General features: G+C 42.2%; 1 protein-coding gene across 1 annotated transcript in view; it reads left to right on the plus strand.

Moving 5' to 3' along the window:
- The first annotated feature begins 7838 nt into the window (after positions 1 to 7838).
- Positions 7839 to 21616, plus strand: part of LOC111223265 (partitioning defective 6 homolog gamma-like) — a 32150-nt gene continuing 18372 nt past the window's right edge. The window contains exons 1-2 of the mRNA XM_022747343.1: positions 7839 to 8132; positions 12627 to 12849. Of these exons, the coding sequence (XP_022603064.1) occupies positions 8061 to 8132; positions 12627 to 12849 (295 nt within the window). The 5' untranslated portion in view covers positions 7839 to 8060. The remainder of the gene's footprint in view (positions 8133 to 12626; positions 12850 to 21616) is intronic.

Genomic DNA, 21616 nt, shown 5'->3' on the forward strand with positions numbered 1-21616 from the left:
CTTTTTTCTTTCTCATCGACCAGAGCTATTGATGTACTGAATGTTGGAAGGCTGAGTCAATAAACAAGAGGGAAAGCTTTTTGAGGAGAGAGTGACTGAAAAGGAAGAGTGTATCCACAAGCAGTCTGTCTTTCTGTGCATTTGTGTGTGTGCGTGTGTGCGTGTGTGTGTGTGTGTGTGTGTGTGTGTTGTGTTCGTGCATTCACGGATCTACCTGCACATTTTCTCTCCTCCCTCTCCTCTCTGTGAAGTGACTTTGTCCATGCAGTGTCTCTTTCCCTCTACTCACATCTTCTGTCCTCTCTCCAGACTCACAGAGCGCACTCGTTAATGTTTAATGCTCACTCAGGAAGCAGACATGCTCAGCCAGGCTTGCGCGCATAGACACACACACAAACACGCACCCACTCACACACACATACACACACACACACACACACACACACACCCTCCCCTCCTACATCCCCCTAGCGACGCCATCCTCATTACCAGCCTGAGATTTGACCTTTCACCCCTCGACCAGATGGCTGATGTTTTCATACTGGAGGGAGAAGAAATGAACCACATTGCACAGCGTCACAGGAAGGGAAAGGAGGACGAGTGTGTTGGAGGATGATGGAGGTGTTTGTGCATCAACAAGGGAGCAGATAGAACTATTGCTGAATCAGGCAGACTACTGTGCATTTATATTCTTTGTGAAGACATCTAGGTTTTCAGGAAGCCAATGGGATACCTACTACCTGAGGATGATTGCTACTAAAGAGAGAAAACTGCCTGATGACAGCAAAGTAGATTCTCACACCACATCATACAGGTGTCAAAAAAAGGTTTCACATGACCACATTTATGAGTGAACTGTTGCTGGATTTGGACTAAATTGCTAGTGTGGAAGTGCCCTCACACATTCTCATTTCTTCCACTGGCCTGTAGACTTTGCTGACTCCAGAAACCGTGACAAAGTCCAGATCAAGCTGCAGGTCGTAGCCACTTTACACATCAAAAGATTCCACAAATCACACAGTGTGGACGAGAGGGGGACGTCTATGCGGGACTGAAACTAAGCAGGCGGCAATGTGTAAGAGGTGGCATTGTGCGAAACGTATGTGGGTGTGTGCAAGTGTGTGCGCGTGGCAAAAAAAAATTGAGGTAATGAGTAAAGGCAGTGGAGATTTCACAGCCCTGTGTATGTGTGTGCCTGCACTCATATCCGTGTGAAGCTATCAGCATGACAGTGGCACACTCAGGTGGCAGGTCAATCAAGAGGGTATGTGCATTTTGGTGTGCTTACCTGCATGTGCGTGTGTGTGTGTGTGTGTGTGTGTGTGTGTGTGTGTGTGTGTGCGCGCGCGCGCGCGCGCGTTCTTGCATGTGTGCTTCCCAACTAAAGCGAACAAGGACACCCCCCCCTCAAAAAACCTCAGCATCCGAGGGAAAAGTGATAAAAACACAGAAAGGAAAATTGTGAAAATGGAGGCTGCACACCTATTAAAAAGCTTGTCTGGAGAAATATGTCTTGAGAAGAGACATGAAAGTTGACATAGATGTAACACGCATGAGTTCTTTTGACAAGGCATTTCAAAGCAGTGGAGTCTTGACAGCAATGGCTTTTGGATCAAGGAGCAGCCAGGGGACCCTTGTCAGAGGACTTCAGTTTGGGAAGTGGTTCATAATGGCTAAGAAGTTCACAAATGTTAGGCCAGACCAGAGGTTTTGCCTTGAATGAATTGAGTAAGATGAAATTCAAAATGAAGTAGCCACTTGCCAGTGAATGGGAAGGGCAAGTTATGGGTGATGTGTTTGTGCTTACTTGAATTGGTAAAAATCCATTGCGGGTTCTCTGTACAACCTTTTAGCTAAGCACCAAAACTGAGAAAATAGTCAAAAAGCATTTCTAGGTTTCAAGCTACAGGTTTTACAATGATTGTCAGACTGCCAAAGTTATTATGGAACAGATTGATGGAGTGGGGAGGGTCAAATAAAAATGATTTCTTAATTTCTGATATGTATTTGCCTAAAACTGTTGAAATGTTGCCTAAAAGGTTTGAATATCTAGTCCTTAATGTTATCAATGAAGGACAACTAAACTGCTAGTGTCACCAGTTGGTATTGGTACATATAGCTGAATGTCATCTGCATAGAAATGTAAATTAATATTGCATTTGCAAATAATGTCCCCTAGAGCATGCATATTCTGTAAAAAGAAAATAGTGGCCCTAAAATGGAACCTTGAGGCACACCAGATTTGGACAGTGGCACAAGAAAGTTTATCTCACTGGAGAATGCTTTACAGTAAAATAGGATTTAAAACACAGTATGGTAGCAAACAAAGATGTTGACCCACTTTTTTTACATTTACATGTTCTTTTAATTTAGCAGGCACTTCTGTCCTAAGAAAGGAACAGAGGGTATGAACCAAGCCAGGGAAGATCAAGAAGAAGCTTTACAGTGGTGCCGCATCACTCAGCTTCAAATTCCACTTGACACAAGTGCCACAAGGTTGCAGGTGCATGAAGTAAGACATAAGTGCATTGAAATTGAAATTTCTCTTTTTTTAAGAGCCAGAGAATGAATGTTGGAAGAGGCAGGTCTTCAAGCAGCTTTTGAAGACAGAAAAGGATTCTGCAAATCGAATTCTGTGAAGAATTTAAAGAAACTGCTGTGTGCAGTATGATCCACGGTATCATTTTCTGCACTAAGGTCCGGTACTATAATGTAGCTGTCACCAGCATAAGATGTAAAGATATTTATTTTCCTTTAAAAATCTGACAGCAGCAGATGTGTGGCCAGCACTACTTACTGAAGTTGCCCCTTTAACAGAGGTGACAGCCTTGTAGAAAGCTTCTGCCAACAACACTGCATGTGTTCATTTCACTGCCTATCTTTTTGCCTCCTCCACAGACTCTCACCATCCTCTTCTACCTCTTTTTTTTTCTTTTCTACTCCCTCTCTCTGTCTAGCACTCAGACATATATACTTTTGAGTGCTCCACAGCGGGAAAGAAAGCCAGAGTGATGGAAACAGAAAAAGATTACTTTTCCATTTTGCAACGTGCACTGTGCCTGCATTTCATTTTGTCCACTGAGTAGGCGAGTCAGAGGGCACGGCTGGAGACTCTGATGGTGTGTCATGACTCAGTGTGATCAGGAGGAAAGGCTGCAGCTCTGTTTACGTTACAACACAACCACAGTGTCTGTTCAATACGACCTGAATGCTGAGATCACCCGGAGATGCACGTGAAAGCAGTATTTCTGTGTGTGTGTGTGTGTGCGTGTCCTCCTTTCTCTTTAATCAGAGAGTGAGTGGAGCAGAACAGAGCGGAGGGTTGAATTGGGGGCCTTTCTGTCGGTCTCTCTGACTTTAGGCTGGCATTGTTGCCGTCTAAATACTGCCTATAACCAGCTCCTGATGTTTCTCTGTCTCTGCACAGAGGATGGATTACCACGAGTATCTCTTCATCTCACTGTAATCTTCTCCTCTCACATTTCCACCGAAGGACCACCTGAATTCAGACATATGGAGCTGGATTAAAACCACACACTGCTGTGAGTTCTGGGTATAGAGTGACTGTCTGCCATGCTCCGCAACACACACACATCTTATGAGGAGGGGAAAGTGAGAGTTCCTGTATGAATGCAATGATTCACTCAGCCTCTCTTATTTTTTTACTTTCCTTTCCTCCTTACTCTCTTCTTTCGACATTTATTCTTTCTTTCACTTCTGTTTTTTTTTTTTACACTGATTCATTTGCTTGAAACGTTTTTTCTCTGTCTTCCATCAATTCTTTATTTCTTTTTTTCCCCCAGTTCTCAGCTCTTGCCTTGTCGTTGCCGTGTCTTTGTCTTTCATTACAGCATTAATGATTTCCGGTCATGTATTCACTCATTCATATTCCCACCGATATAGGATCAGTACTTATTTAAAAGCGGAGGGCACATTCGTGATGCATATGAAAGGGTTTAATTATTAAACCACTCTTACCACTAAATTTCAGTAGGCCCCACACTTTGAAGAATATCTTTAGATGTTCCAGATCATAATATTTGATTATGATCATCATCTTCCTTCCCATCTTTTCACACTAAAGGGAAAGATTTTCTCCGTCTGAATTCTTTTTTGTATGTGCTGTTAAATGCTAAGTCTTGATTTTTGGTGAAAAGTCCAAGTTCTATTTTGGGCTGAGTGGGAATACTATTGTGCATTCATCTTGCAGTCATGCATACAAAATCTGTTTGCTGCATGTCCACTTCACATATTATTCAGACAATTTTAGGTTGAAAGCAAAAAAACAAAACAAACATGCTTTGTAATTGTTGTGTCAGCTCTACTTTGAGACCTGAAGTACAAGCTTTGTGTGGGTATGTGCTGACCTCTGCTGGTCACATGTGGGACTACTCTTTAAAGGGAAAAGAGACAGGTGAGATTCATCCTACAAAATGGATCTGGGACAACTTCATTGAGTCTCACGCTTTGTAAGTTCCAAACTGTCTCACACGTATTTAACAATACCTACAGGCTACACTATTGTGTGTAATGTCATAGCAATTTTCTTTTTGGCTTTGAGGAGACAGACAGTAGGGTATGATTTAGACGACACATGTACTGCATGTTGGATGTATTACGAGCAGTGATGTACTGAGCTCAGTCTGCTATCATTGCAAAGTGATATAACACTGAGGCTGCAGCTGAAGTCTCTTGTGTCATGTTTTAAAACAATTAGAAAAGATTTACAGTCGTACTGAATGAATGAATGGTTGCCTGGACTTTGTTCATCCAAAATCTAATTAGACCTGGCCCCTGGCTGATTCTGACTCTGCACTACTGACTTTCGATTACTCCTGTATGGAGTTTTGAATTTACGGTTAGCTTTGATGTGATTTTGTTCATGAGTGTTGTATTTTATCTGATGTTCTGATCTGATGATTAAATCTGTATTTGTTTTCCCTGCAATGCTGTGTTTCGGAGGGTATCAGTGTTCCAGGGTCCTATGTTCCCAGGGTCTGAATACATCTTAAAAACATATTTTTCAGGTTCCCATTATGTGTTATATGGAACCGAAGACCATAGGACTCTCTGTCATGTCCACATTACATGTTATATAAATCCTGGGAACAAAAGCATGACTCCCGTTGACTGTGAGGACTCAGAGGAAGGTTGAAACCAAAGCTGATATTTCTGTGTATTTTCAAATAGGATTATTTGAGATTTTGTTTGTTTACCAGACGTTCTTGGCTCGAAGGAACAATCACGTCCAATTTAAATGGCAATCAAATTTGTGGCTAGAACCTCAGGGAGGTCTTCGCGGCACAGTGAGAAGTTTTGATCAAATATTTCTCACTAATCCCTGCTTGATTACACAAGTTACTAAATAAAGCTTTCCACCTTTCTGCTGTAAAATGTTTGCATCTGTGTGTTGCCTGCCCCCAATCTCAGCAAGAATGCTTGTATTAGAGAAAGCCCATGAGGAAAGTGAAGTTTGGTTTAATTTGTTTTTTCAAGCAAGGGCAGTCATGGTCATAACCCCTCCTTCTCCCTTCCAGTAAGGGTATGAAACGTATCCCACATAAGCCCACACTGAGTTCACTGCAACATGGCATCGCACACTGGACACTCGGGCGAGGAAACCTGCCCACAAGTGTACGTTCAGTTTTATCTAACTGACTGATCAGCAATTTTTGCAAGTAAAATATTGTTCCTTTAACTGTGTAAAAATACTTATAACAGTGCAATGAAATAATTGTGAAAAATACTGTGAAAAAAACAAAATTATATATAATGTGCAAATGTCCAGGCTTTTTCATAGCACTGTTAAAGTGGAATCTTAGTGGATTCATGCAGTACCACATGCAGGCCGAAGGTTGGTGCTATAAGCTTGTTTACCTAATTCCTCTTACTTACTTCGCACTATAGGCAATGTTACATACAATATATTAGCTTCAGTACATTTACTTCACATTACTTAGATCATTGTTATCCCAAATCACTGACTGATGTCATGTCCAAAATGATGAACCTCATGTATTAAAGCAATACGTTTTGAATAAGTGACTGCTGAGGCCTTCTGATTTGCCATATTAGTGAGCAATAATAACAAGTTTAACAGATGAAAACACAACCTTTGTAAATTATTTATGTATCCGCTAATCATGCTGCTTTCAGTCTATTAATGAAAAGGCTGAAAAATGTTCCCCACATGATAAACTATTAGAATCATACAATCGCATCCAACTTGCACATTATTACTAAACTACAGGAAATGTTAAAATAAAACAACAGCACATTTAAACCCAATTTCTGTTCAATAAAACAAGCACAAATGTATAACCAAAACTCGCGTTACATCAAATCACATGGGAAAACACTGGTATAGCCACAATGAAAGCCTCTTACAGCATATACCTATAGAGGGTTTGTAACCAGTCAACACATTCCTGTAGTGAGTAAACAAGCAGTAGTTGCAGTTCGTGGGGGGCAATGTTATCTGCAGCTGTTGTGTACAGGCAGCTTCAGGGGCCCAGGAATGTTGTAAAGCAGGACAGCAGTCAGATACACTCATCACAGAGCTTTACACTGTGGGTGTTGGTTACAGTTTGGGGGATCCACGGGACAGAAACAGTGAGAAATATCAATAGGCCTCAAAGGAATTCATGTTATAACACCTATAAGTAAGGAAGTGTTTTAGTGACAATTGTTCAGGTTAGGGTTAGTTATTTAGATACTGTATATGGCACAGTAAAGTCAAGACAGTTATTATGTGCATAAACAAATAAAATCAGTTTGTTGATTGTACTATGAACACAATAAAGTTTTATTTTGTAGCCACCTGGCCTGTCTGTTAAATTGTGCGGTTAGTGATAGATGATGATGATGTTAGTAGATATAAAGATGATTCGCTGTTACCATTACATCATATGGATTCATACAAGTATATGCATGGTAGGCTACGCAGGGGAAGAGGAAAAACCTAATTTTATCACTAGTATTGGGTCTCGTTGCGTGTGAATTTAAAGTGTCAGTTTTCTTGCCTTGTTTGAACAGTAATGAGCTAAACCTTCGCTCCCCACGCGCATCAATGAGCCCTTGGGACCTTCCTTGGACCAGTACTAAGAACACCCCACAGGACATGCCGTCTCAGGCAGATGCATCTGGCTGGTCAAGCACAGTTTGGTTCTTGTTAAAGTCGCTGCGTCCAACACGTGAACTTCAAGAACTGACTGTTCACCTGATACCTGGTGGTGCCATAGTAACGAGATAATCAATGTTGTTCACCTCACCTGTCATCAGTGTGGCTGATCGGTGTAATTGTGTTAAGAAATGCGTCCTCTGGTGCACTGGAGGACTAGTGCGCGTGGTGCTACCTTCAGGCGCTGTCAGAAATGGTTAATGTTTTAGTAAAGTGTCAAAAACGACCAAAAAAAAGACCAATAGATAAATAAATTATGGATAGGGCTGGAGAAATGTGAATTTTGGTTATTATTGATTAATAGACCTGCCTTGGAAAATATAAGGAATTTTAAATTTTGCGCTCCATATTCATCAAAAGGTGTTCAATGAAACGTACCTGATTTGTGATGATTTCCTGAATGTATTCTTCTTAAATACTGAGATACATTACTTGTAGTTATCTAATCTAATGTGTGTGTGACTAAGAGATGTCTGTTCCTTCTCGTGCATTGTGTCTTTAATAAGCGTATTAGTCAACTCTTAGGACAATTAGGCTACTACGAGGTCCAAAAGTAGGGTGTTGGGGATTACGGGCAACACGTGAAGGCATCATAAGATCCCATTTTTTTAGGAGGGCTGATGTCATTTCAAAACTTAACTCACTCTCCTAAGTCAACGCGGCGAGCTGCTCACCTCTTATTCTCCAGTAAAGTCCTCCCTCTCGTCTGGACGAGCACGTTGATAAACTCCAGGAGGTGAATTAAACTAAAGAAGAACACAAACTTGTCTACTAGAAGCGGAGCAAAAGGATTTTACGGCAGAAACCCCGGGACCAGAGCCCCTCTTTCTGTGGGCAAAGGCGGCTGATTTTTTTTTTTTTTTAAACTGCAACCGCAAAAATGAATCGGAGCTTTAATAAGTCGCAACCTCTGCGAAATGTGGATTGTAACGCCGTGGAAGTGAAAAGCAAGGTGAGTGTCGAGGGGTGGAAACAGTTGACTATCGGATCTAAATGTGGATTTGGGGAGAAAATAAAAAGAGTTCACATGGTCATCCCGTAACGGAGCTTGGAGTTGGTCGGACAAACTGTCTGCAACTAACGACACATATTTTACCCTCTTGAGCGACAAAGCACGTATCCAGTTGTTGAAACGGGATGTGAACGCAGCAGTTTGTGGATGTTTGTGTAATTTGCAGTGATTATTTTCTTCTTACTTCCGACAGAATGCAGATTGTGCTGATTTGGCTCTTTCCCTCTCTGTCACGAAGCTGCTGGGGGAAAAACGGGTTTGACATTGTTTTAGATAAACCTAGCTTTGACCATTTGTTACAATAACAAGATTTTATCTGTTAAATATGGTGTGTTTGTAACAATAGTCGCATTCACTGCGGGTTTTGCGCTACATAGTTTCAGCCTACATGTTGTTTAGGGTAGTTTGTGAGAGACTGACAGTGTAACAGCTGCATAAACCAAGTTAAACAGCAAGTAAATCACTACAGTGTCAGGCTTATGTAATGGAGACCACCAGTTTTATATAAAATTTGAACAGACAGCACTTGGATCTTGTCAAATTTCATTAGATATAGTAGAATCACATTCGAGTCCCGGATGTTTAGCTGAGCTGAATGTCTGTCTTAAATCTGAGAAAAGTTGTTTGTAATAGTTTGGTGTATGATGGTCAACTTACCTAAGTATTAACAAGGGTAATGTGGGTATGGTGAAAATCATAACAGATAAACACATGACACTGTGTCCAATCCTCATCACAATAACAGTGATATAATGATTTTGCCAAAGCCTCTAAAGGGTTTCTTGTAAGCAACATTTTTCACTAGATTCCATTAACGTGATGACAACCTGTAGTGGTATTTGTAGACATGCATTTACACATGAATGTGTCTGCACATATGTAAAAATTATGAGCTCCCTGAGTCACAGATGACATGCCAGATTGAGATGGGCAAGTGTTGCAATAGTCACTTTTAGTTTTGGCTGCTCAGTTTCAGTGTGGTGGTGGTGGGTCAGTGACCTGGGAATGCTTGTGAGAGGGATAACGGACACACTGATGGTTGGTGATGGTAGGTGGTAGGGCATCGTATCCCAGGATGCTCATACAAATGATCTTTAATACATCACTCTTTGATACGTCATTTAAGATGACACATTGATGATCAGTCATCAGTGTTTTTGTTCTGAGGCAGGGTCACTTACATGTTTGCTCCACAGAGACAGGAGTGGTCACCTTGTAGCTACAGGAGGTTGTTTGTGGGTGGGACTGACGAGGCCTGGAGCTGCTCGGTGAGAACGGACAGGTTTAACAGCCTCTTTGCATCCATCATTGCAGAGCTGACTCACTGTCCTATAACGTCACACGTTTCCCTTTTTGGATCATGAATAGCTCATCACTCTTAGTAAGTCATTTGCTGTTTCCTCTGGTTTTGTTGTGACCAGCTTGTCGTGGCGTTTTGAAGAGAAGGACTTGCTAATGGAAAACTAGAAGACAATTTCAGATCCCACTTTGAACTCTAACAGTTCCTCTTACTTCTTGAGCTGCACTTTTTTCAGATGATTAGCTGATGACTGCTTGAGACTGCAACTCCAATCCAGTTATAAAAACAAACTAATTAACGCCAGCTTCACATAAGTTGTTTGACAGAAAAGTAAAAAGCAATTATTTCATAATCAATTTATCGTTTGAGTCATTCTCTGGTTGCGGCTTCTTGAGTGTAAATATATGCTATTTTCTACTCATGTATGATTCTAAGCTGAATATCTTTGGGTTTTGAGCTGTTGTTTGGATAAAACAAGATATTTTAAGACGTCACCTTGAGCTCTAGGAACTCGTGATGGATATTTTTTTTACTATTCTCTTTCTATAGATCAAATGATTAATCGATTGATCAAGAGTAATGTTAAATGAGAGGGAAAATAACCATTTGAAGAAAACTGAAAAGAAAAAGAGCTGAACAGTAGTTATGGGAGAAATTCAGAGCTGTTGTCAGCACGTTTGAGTCTGGTGCATGTCATGCGACTGGTTCTCGTTGGTCTACGTCTGCTTTTCTCAGGGGAAACTGTTCCAATGATAAGCTTATCAGGGATAACACTGGAGGTGTCTGGCTGCCTGTCCCGGAGCCTCAGCCATGGAGCTGGTTTCACTCACTTAAAGCTCTTATCAGAGACAGAGAGAGTGCATAGGGGTGTTGGGGGATGGGTGGGATTTACATTGATTTGGACCAGTACTAAGAGCACCCCAGATTTTCAAATACTTTTTATTTTTGAAAAAATGCATCAGCAAATCTTTTGTCGTTCACTTTACTGATGGTGTTTTATATTTATTCATTTATTTGTCTTCTGAAATGCAGATAACTTGTGTGTGATTTTTTTAATTTTTTTTTTTTAAGATGAGTTGTCCCTGATACACAGAGCGTTACGCAAGGACAAAAATCAATGCTGGTGAAATACAGATGTCAGTTATCTTCCATTTTCTCGACTGTGTCAGAGTTTACAGTCTCCCGACATGTTTCAACCTGTTGACATCACTTTGCTCTGATAGGCCAGTAGGACGGGTGATGTCACCTTTGTAGTGATGTATTCTTAGGTTTGGGTTCAGTTTTGAAGCCTGTGATTAATCAGCCCGTGTTCAGACTTGCTCATACCTGAGGGCCAAGTTCTGCCTCCTGAAAACAGATTGTTCAGACTGATCGCTATGTGAAGTGGCAAGAGAACATTCAGATTCAGTGTCTCAGTTTACTGATACGCACATGTATAATTATTATTTGGTCAGGTGAAGTGTAACACGATGAAAATTCTTACTTTGTTAATTACAGTTCATTAATGTTTAGGTTTCACTTTCTGAAATGTTAAGTACACCTGTTGAACACTGACAAACCTGTTCGTCTGCTTCTTGTGTCGTCCTCGAATGTAGGTAGAGTTTTAGAAGCTGGGATCCAAGTTGGGTGCCACATTTTCGAAATGCAGGTTTATACAGAACAGTAAATGCCTCCATTGCGTACAGTAACTACACACCAGCCTGGAATCCCCCTAGTCCCCTAACATGCCCCCTCTTGAATTCATATGTCATCTTCTAATTACAGAGCTGCTTAATGTATCCCCCACTCTTCTTCTCTCCTCCCAGTCAGTATTCTGCTACTCTCCTCTGCTACTCTGTCAGCACTTTTCCACTCCCTCCCTCCCCTCAGATCATCTCTCCACTCTTCTCCTCTGCTGTCAGCTTCCCTCCGCTGTGAGCTGATGATTACAGTAACAAGCAGCATCTTTAGCCTACAAATTACCACTGTGATTCAGACACCGGTGCTGCAGCCGTTGTGTGTTTGTGTGCTGTGAGCTTTTTTTTTCTTTTTTTCTTTTTTTTGCATCGGCCATATCTCACCTCCACTCATCCACTGCTTGTCTTTGACTCACATGACGACCCCACCATGACCCTCAGCCGAAGCTCTCATTGGTGCTTCGGTGGTCCAGCCGGGAAAGCTGCGGCACAATTATTCAGGTCTGCACTGTTGTGTGTAAATGGTGGGTGGGAGGCACAGCTCACCTGCCACTGCCGTTTATTTATGCTAAGACAGCTTACTCATCTACCTGTATTGTTCTATTGTACAACAAGCCCCTCCCCCCCTTTTCCTGCTCTGTTTGTGGTTAAAGTTACAAGTAATGTGCAACTGAAATTTGTTTTTGCAATGATGTGATCTTGCAGTGTAACACAAAGCTGCAGGGTTTCCCCCAGGAAATCATTCAGCTGAGGCGGAAGAGCCCCCCAGATCACTCATTGTTGTGGCTTTTTGGGAAATATGTGTGTTCACCTTCTAACAAACAAGATATTTCAATGTGTTGATTAATGAGCTTTAGAGGTGCTGGTAGAAAGAATTTGTCATCTTCGGACAGAGCCATGCTAACTGCTTCCCTCGCTGTTTGCAATTTTTTTTGTGCAAATTTAAACCAATCAGCTGCTGGTTCACTCACAGTTACTGTGCACACATGAAAGTGCTATTCATCTTCTCATCTTACCCCTTGGCAAAAAGATTAATGCTCCATTTGATGATGAAAAGTGTTTTTATGATGTTAGCGGAGGTGTTTTAGTCGAGGAAGCCCACCTTGGCTATAAAACACACTGATTTAAAAGTCTTTCATAATCCGAATCCATTTGCTATGCCATCAATAATTTTTGCTGCTGTTTATATCCATGTCTGTGAGTGTAATGTGAATGTTTTGAAAATGACAATGCTTTGGCAGAAGATACTTCACCTGCGTCATATTTTACATAAAGGTCATGGCAATAACTGACAGAGCTCAGCGGACTTCCACCCTGTTAGTTTTATGTAAGCCAGTGAGATGGTTTAGATAAATGCGCGAGGTCGGACATCCCGGTTTCCTCTTTCCTGTTTGGCTGTCATACCGACCGTGCCCTTAATGTCCTCTTCTCGTCTTTTGATCTCGTTTTTCTCTCCAGTATGGGGCAGAGTTCCGCCGGTTCTCTGTGGACCGGGTCAAGCCCGGCAAGTTTGAGGAGTTCTACAAACTCATTCTGCACATTCACCGCATCGCCAACATGGAGGTGATGATTGGCTACGCTGACGTCCACGGAGACCTGCTGCCAATCAACAACGACGACAACTTCTGCAAGGCGGTGTCAACAGCTCATCCACTCCTCAGGATCTTCATACAGAGACAAGGTAGGTTTTCTGAAAGGTTTTTAAGACAACATGGCGTCCCTTTCTCTTTTTCTTGTATTTATTACACAGCAGGAATCAAGCTTACTGAGTCTTTTTCTCCACCATCAGAATCTTAAAGATTGTTGGTTTAAATAAACATCGGATGGATAATTGTTTTGAAATATCCTGCAACTGGTAAATCTATAAAACAATCGTCTATTGCATTAACTGCGTCTTGGGCTGCAATTATTGTGCAGGCTCGAATATTTCCTTATCCAATTATGTCCGTCTTCCCGTTATGGGAACTCGAGGCCTTTTTGTTTACTTCATGCGAGGCTTTCTGTGTGTGTGTCTCTCTATGTGTTTCCTGCCCTCTTATTGGATGAATCAGTCTCAGTCTGTGTCTGTCTGCCTGGCTAAGTCCTGTGTCTTATCCAGAGGAAGGGCTCGCAGGCAGATGATCACGCGCACACATACACGCACACACGCGCGCGCGCACACATGCACACAAGCCGGTGCCTCGGCAGCCCCATAGAAATCAGGTCATTGAGCAAACCCTGTATCCCGACATACCAGACATTACAGAGAGACAAAAGATCTGTATGAAAAGAGAGACTCCTTACTGAGCTCCCTCCGTTTGCGTGTTTGTGTGTGCGTGCATGCATGTGAGTGTGTATTTGTTCAGAGACAACACCATGGCACACTGAATGGTAACCAAGTCCTAGCCTCCCTCTCCCTCATTGATCCCAACTCTGGAGTGGCTCTTGATTGCCAGCCAGCCAGCCAGCCAGCCAGCCAGCCAGCCAGCCAGCCAGCCAGCATACAAATGAATCTGTCACCATTCACATCTATTCATACCCTCAATCCTTCATGGAATGCCCCTCGCTCGGTTGTGTAATGAACACGTACACTCCAGGGTATTGTTTAAATTGTCGTGCAGTGGTTCAGATACAAAAGCTAGCCACGCTGCGGTGAATTATCTTGTCGCAGATTTCTAGTAAGAAATAAAGTTTGAATATTCAAGAGGCCCCACCAGACCTCTCTATTGTGCGACCTGCTGTCTTGAGCGTTCCTGCGGCTGGAGCTGAATTAACTCATTGTCTTTTGCTGATAAGACATTTGCCAAAGATGTTTCATATAGAAATGAAAGTTTTGAATGTTGATGAACTTTGAGTGAGATCAGTCAACAAAACAATTCTTATGATGGCGTACCTCTGCGTTCCTACAACTACAAATTATTGTTAATTCATGTTATGCACTGTCATATTTAATTTCTAAGACTTGTAGTTGATGTTTCAGTGGCTCAAACATCCCAGCGCTTGGCATTTGTAGCAAGATGTCACCCATCTCATCTCTCTTAACATCCAGACAGGACATCTCTAATGAGATGAGGTGTATACCAAGCATTTGTTTCTCATGACCTTTGTCACGTTCTCTCCGTATCCAATTCTCACTTTCTGCCACGCTCCAGAATACCTTACACAGGAGAAATCCCATAAAACACTAGAGGGATTGAGCGATTCTTGTTGAAGGACAGATTTGGTTGCACTTAAGAAGGGGCTTATTTAGTGCTGTTGTGGTGTAAACACAACGCTGACATGGTGATGTGGTTTAGGGGAATGTGCACTGTTGTGACTGATGCTGCAGCCATATGAGCATCTTAAGGCCTCACTGCAGTCTATTGTTCGCTGCCAGACAAAGAGGTGTGTGTGTGTGTGTGTGTGGGGCAGCGTGAGTACCTCATGTCTCAGAAGAGCTCTCCGTGCACCCAGTGTGGTGCATGCACGAGAAAGTGTCTGTCTGTGTGGTAATGACTGTATCAGTCAGTACCAGCCTGTTAGCACAGGTCATCAGCGAGCGAGCTCTTGTTGCCACCGCGTCAGACCCTCAGCAGACCACCCCAGATGAAAGAAAAGACTTCACATACACACATATATAAAGACACTGTGACTCACCCCTCAGTCATAGCAGGGACGTTCTGTGTAGCTTAAACTGAACTGGCCTTTCATATGTATATGAGAGTAAAAAGAAAAAAAAACACATTTAATTGGACTGCTCCCCTGACAGCTCAGCCAACAAAGTTTTCATTTCTCTCTTTCTTCATTTTAAAGACAAGAAAATTAAAAGATCTCAATGCAACAAAGAAGTTGTTACAATGTGTGAAACATGCCTTTGTTTCAGTTTGGGCTGCCACATAGAACAAAATGTTCAAAACTCCCATGGATACATGGAAACATTGTACAATAAGTGTTTTTAAAGGCTCTCATCAGAGTTAAAGATGAAACACAAAGTGAGACAGGAGGAAACATGGAAGAAATTAAAGGAGGGGAGGGGTCTCTGAGGCTGAGTAAGAGTGGAAAGTACAGTGGTGCATCAAAGGTGTGCACACAGCCCCTCCCCCCAGACAAGTTTCTGTGACTGACCTCGTGTGTCTTTGTGTGTGAGTACTTTCACCGTGTGTGTGTGTGCGTGCGTGTGCGTGTGTGTGTGTGTGTCTTTTATCTACCTGACACCCCCCCTTCCGGGCTTAGATTGCCATTGTTGGCAAGATCACTTGAGCACGTGCAGCAGTTGTGTGGCGATACAATGATAATTCTGCTGATGATACCGGATGTTTCTCCCTGTGGGCAAAAATGGCAGCTTGTGTAATGATGACCTACGCCTACAGAATAGATGTTGACACTTTGTGGGTAATTCCCAGCAATAGCCTCTCAGCGTAGGTGATTACACAGGACTCATCTTCAGTCAGAGCAAGGGGAAGTTGAGGCATAACACCTGTGTTGTTTTTATGCCTCTGCGCCGGCAACAGCCAGGACCAGAGGTATTATGTTTTTAGGTTGTCCTTCGGCACCATTCTCATGAACACAATATCTCAGTAATGCCTTCAGGGAATTTCTTCAAATTTGGCACAAGCATTCACTTGGACTCAAGAATGAACTGATTAGATTTTGGTGATCAACGGTCAAGGTCACTGTGACCTCACAAAACAAGGTGTTGCCTTAACCGACAAATTCATATCCTATTTATGACACAATTTAACACAAATGTCTAATAGGACAAAATGATGAGGTGATGACATTTTATATCCAAATGGTCAAAGGACAACTTCACTGTGACATCATAATGCTCTGCAAAAACACTTGTGGCCATTATTCAATGCTGTAACTCAGGAAGGGGAGATTGTGACAATATTTCCTGCACCTTGGCGGAGAGACGTACGACCGTGAAGCGGCAATTCTAGTTGTATTTTGAATCAGGAAATCTACTGACATTTAAAACATATAAGTGCAGAGTTGGTCCAAAACAGACACAGGCATTGTTGCAGTTTCAATGCCTCTCTCCCCTTTTGTGTCTGTACACAGTCAGTCATATTTGGCGATGTTAGGGTTAATTTTCCTACTTGACAAGAAGCTGGCTGCTATTATTAAACTCTGAAAATGAATCCACAGACCTGAAAGTTGCCAGATCCAGATAATTAATTAGCGTACACATGAAGCACTACTTTGACACAGTGAAATAATTATAAAAAACCCAGAGAAAAACAAAGAGAGACATCCTTTAAATGTTTATAATTTTGCAGCTACATAGCAGGTATTACTGTCAGCAATGCAGAACCGATAGGTGCAACATGTTTCACTTTAAATAAATTTCACTTCATTTGAATGAAAATTGATGAATTGTGTGTTGAAGAACAGAAAAAGCCTTTTTATCTGGTTGTGCCCGCAGTACAACGGAGCCTTTCTGTCTTCATTCATTTACATAATAACTTGAGCCACTGGCAATCTGTTCGTAACATAATGATTAACACAAAGAAATTAGATTGAGAGAAAACATACCTTGGGCCACTGAGCCGTGCTGGAATGTTTGAACACGAACAAAGTGTGTAAATAATGATGTTGGTTATTGAGTGACAACAACGGAGGATGGCGCGTGCAGCATACATGTTCATGTGGACTCTGCATGTCGGTGCATGTCTGTGCTTTTCATTTTAAAAGTTTAAGGTGGCATGAAAACTGTGTCGAAGCCAGAAGTTCTTCCACCTGTTTCCCACCCCTCCACCCACGCACTTTGGAACAACACTCCAAATCATCATCATTGCTCCTGAAAGCTCTACTGTATTATGTCAAAACCTGTGGTGGTGAAACATATCAGTTTGTAGAAGAAGAGGGGGGGGGGCGGTTTCCTACTGGGACACTTGAACATTTCTCATGCTCAACACAATCAGGCGGGGGAGGGGTGAGCAAGTGATGGGAAGAAATGGGACGCATCAAAAGATTTGTGGCGAAAGAGGAGTGACTGAACCGGCTCTGTATGTGGAGGTGGACTCGTCGTCTGGTCACATGTGTGGGTGTGTGATTGTAGTAGTTTAGTCATGTGTGGACAGCTGATGATAGATGTTAGATTGGGGTCACACGGACGTTTCAGCTCTTGAGAATGCCGTATGACTTTGTGTATGTTCCTGCAGAGAAAAGAATCTGATCTTGGATCAAGCTATTCATTTCCTACTTCCGGCTAAATTAGTTTCAAAAGTTGCAGTCTGCGATCCGTCTTGCTGTGCTCAGAGGCATGTTGAATATACTTATCTAGGTAGTCTGACATCGTGTCAAGGGTTCATTGTATGTTTATCTAGGGAAACTACTGTGAGTACTAACTGTTCACTCATATTATGGCTCTTGTGCAGAATGATGCAAATTAGGGTGTAGATAAGCATTAGAGGGAACACTGCCTACATATTCGTTTTTAGGCAAAGATAACTTGGACAGGAAAGAGGCCACTTGGCTCATGGATTTCCACATTTCTCCTTATGAAAGAAAAAAAAATGTAAAAGATCCCTGTAAGTAGTAAAAACAGTGGACAGAATATATCTAATCTACTCCCACGAATCAGTTGTTGGAGTAAGAGGGCCTGTGAATGAAGGCTTTCAATGTGCTAAAAGGGTTTTAAAGTTGGCAAACTTTGACACAATCTACTACCTTCCCACACTACAGCAGTGACTGTAGTAATGTTAGTAATGTTAATGATAGTCTGTACAGTTGAGGACAATTAGTGTTCAAATAAGGCTATTTGTGTTAAATCTAATTTGAATTTTACCTGTAATTACTGTAATGGTTGACAAAAAAACGGTCTCCATCCAAGTAAAACACTGGCCTGTTTTTGCAGCTCAGTTTTGGGGGAGGGGGGGGGGGGGGTTGTTTTTGTAGACAGTGCCAGTGGCCTGCACACAGACTAAACTCTGAACAAAAAGAAGAGACCCCTGTTTGGCAAAGGATTAAAAGTTTAAATAAATAGAGCTAGACGATGTGGGCCAAGGTTGAGCCTTGGGTGGCTTCATATCTAGCTTGCTGAGTGCAGTGGGTTTACAGCTGCGCTCTCCACACCTGTAAAAACTAGAAGGGCCAGATATCAACAGCAGCCAGACTAAAGAGAGATGTGGCACCGCAGCATAAATAAAACATTTTTTTTTTTTTTTTAAACGCCAGAATGTAACAGCAGCCACGCCAGCTCAAGCTTGAAAAAAAGTGCAGACATCCAGACCACTGTTTGTTTCTCAACAACTTGGACGACACAGTTGCTTGGAGATCAAAGAAATGCGGGCGTTATTAAATGTCTATGGCTGCCTTGACTGTCTGCACTTTCCACACTTGGCTCTGCTGCTTTTTACGATTTGACTGATGCAAAAAAAAAAAGATAAAAAAAAAAACAGAACAAAGCCTGGCAGGCTGTGAATAAAATGTGTCATTTATACTCAAAAATATTAAAGGAGGACAACAGGACATTGAATGCAGCATGATGTGAAAGATTCATTAATGGTTTCAGTGTATTAGTCGTCACCTTGAGAAGGTGTCTGTTGACACCCAGACGTGACTTTTCATTTCTACTAAGGAAATAAGAGTAAGACGGTTGGTTATTTATACTCCAGATGAAGTTGTTTGAAATTCATCACATGCAAATCAGCTTTATGAAAAATGACCTTTTTTTTATAGAAGTAGTTGTCGCTTCAATGTATTTTGGGCTCTCAGGTGTGTATAGAGATGTTAGGGGATATGGCATGATGGGCAAAAGCTTGACCTTAGCCAGGCCTGACCTGACCTTTCCAACTATGGAGTCACTCTGACTAGGATCAGGAGCTGTGGTCAACCATCAGCCACACTCAACCCAAATTTTGCTGCATTTTTTTTGCATGGGCTTTAGTTCTTATTGATGATTCAGTCTGTCATTTATTTTTGAAATCAGAAATAGTGAGACACTTGTAAAATAGATAAAACAGTACGGAATAAAAAGTCATGAAAGGACGTGAAACAGAAAGTCTGGTTTAATGCCTGAAACGGTCACAGTCCAAATGTTGAACTGGAGAGGAAGTTTTGGTGGGTTTGTGTTTGTTTTTTTTGTCTGGTTTTCTAATTTTTTTCTGGACTCCCTTTACTTACATTTTCGTAGAACCTTATTTCCTCTCATAAAAGAAAAGGATTGCAAGCAGACATCAAATCTTTCAGTTCTCATGTTCTTCCAGGCTCTTGATGCTAGAATTTGTGTTTTACATTTGAATCTGCACTTATATTTTGGACTGTTTTGGTCTGTTATGTTTTGGACTATTAATTATCGACCCCAAAAAACATTTTGTTTATTTATTCGGTGTACACTAGAAGGAATTTGAGCTCCGGAAGATACAAATTCTCTTCACTGTGTCACATTTACAGAGACTCAATGTACAAATGTTTCTACAGAGATTCATAAAGCAGCCATTGTACATTTTAGATCCACAATGTCTGTTGTGTTCCTCTCTCCGTCTGTGTGATGTTATACTGGCCAACTGCAGGAATCCTGTCAGCACATCTGGCCACTCTCGCACCATGGCCACAGGGCCTCCGATGAACGTGTGTGTGTGTGTGTGTGTGTGTGTGTGTGTGTGTGTGTGTGTGTGTGTGTGTGTGTGTGTGTGTGTGTGTGTGTGTGTGTGTACCTTTGCCCACATGGCCCTGTTCGCTGGATGGGATTGTGCAGCACATGTGTCAACACGCCAGTGCTCAGTCATGGTAGCTGTAGGTCAGAGCTTTGACCACCCCCCTCCCTCCCTTCATCCCTCCCCCCGCACGCAGCATTTGATGCATGTACACAAGAAAAAGAGCCACTTCAGTAATTAGCATTGGCTCTTCATCCGAGCCAGATCTCACAAAGCTGATTTAGTTCTCGGACAGTGGATTATAAAAGATCTCTTGATTGGTATGGATAATTCTGAATTCATTCATGCCAAAATGCAGCCTTTTCTATTTTGTCTTATTGCTCACTTGCGTTTTGGATGCTGTTTGGTGGCTTAATAACTTGCATTCCAGCCACCCAATCAAATACCATGATGAGCAGAAAGCATCCCTTTCCTCATACCAGCAGATCTATTTTGGTCATGTAAAGGTACTGCCTCATTGCCTTGCCTCAGTCTGCTTTTGTGACTCTCTAGACTGAACATCAATCATTAAGAGTGAGTTTGAGTGTGGTCTTTTATTCCAAGGCTTCCACTACCTTTGTGCCTGGCACAAGAGAGTGGCCTGAGGCTGTGCAACGACGGAGCTGGTTTAGTGAAAGGGATCGCAATGATGCAACAAGCCTATACGCGGCCTACTGCTCCTTGAAAGAGACGGCAGCTGTCTTTTAAAACCCCATCTCTGTTTTTTTCCTCTCTCTTGTGCTTTTGTTTTCTTTGTTACATCTCCACCCTTCTGTGCTTTCCCTTTTCTCGAGGACAGTGAGCAATTCCTGTCAGACAGACTTCAAATAAAGCCCTGCAACCCGTCCATCCGATCATCTTGGTCTGTATTCAGGAATGCTGTTTTAGGTATCTGCTTAGACTGATCCTCATTCTTTTCACATTAGAGTCCAGGCATGACTCAGTTGTCAAGGGCAAGGGAGAGAAAACCACTGCAGACAGTGGGGAGTCAGCCTGACAGTAAGAAAGACAGACGGGCATGGAGAAGGGAGAAGGGAGGAAGGAGGGAGGAGTGGGCAGGTTCAGTCCACCTCCATCCAGTGGTCTGGCTGTTATCCTCTTGTTGCAATCTGAACCAACAGAAATCAGGAATTTTCTGGGGAAAGAGGGGAAGCCCGTGTGAGCAGAGGTGCCATGTGCAAATGTCACAGACATCAAGAGACAAAAAGCCTTTTATTAGAGGTTGTTGTAAGATTTAGAGAGATACTTTGATGACACATCTGTGTTACACTCAGTGGGCAGCAGCACGGGAAACTGCGTTGCCTTTGAAAATGCCTCAATGCAGGCAAGTGAGGTGTTTAAGGTCTAGTCAGTGTAGGAAATTTGTCCCTGTCTCTACATGGGAAAGGTTTCTCTGCCATAAAGCCTTTTAGGTAGTGTGTGTGGGCTTCTCTATAAAACCCGTGTGTGGCCTTTTCACTGCGTGTCTTCAGACAATGCCAGCCATAGTTAAAGTGTGATGGAGATGCCAGGAGCAGGACAGAGCAGCAGCAGCAGCCATGTCCGACGGGGAGCTTTGCCTCTCTTTGTGACTGCGAAGACACTGCAAACCAGCTTGGACGATGCTGTATATCATGTCAGCTGGCACACACAAAAAAAAAGGGACAAACATGTGCATGACTGAGCACAAACACACAAATCCACACCCATATTAAACATGCAGCTAGATGCACGCACGCACGCACACACACAAACACACACACACACGCACTCAGTTCCATTACATTCACTTTGTACTTAATGTGTGTTTGTGAACTGAGTCATTTTATGGTAACTGCACCACAGCAGTCTTTTGCTTTAACTGTAACA

Source organism: Seriola dumerili, unplaced genomic scaffold (genome assembly GCF_002260705.1).
Source record: "Seriola dumerili isolate Sdu_G_001 unplaced genomic scaffold, Sdu_1.0 BDQW01000110.1, whole genome shotgun sequence".
Lineage (NCBI taxonomy): Eukaryota > Metazoa > Chordata > Actinopteri > Carangiformes > Carangidae > Seriola > Seriola dumerili.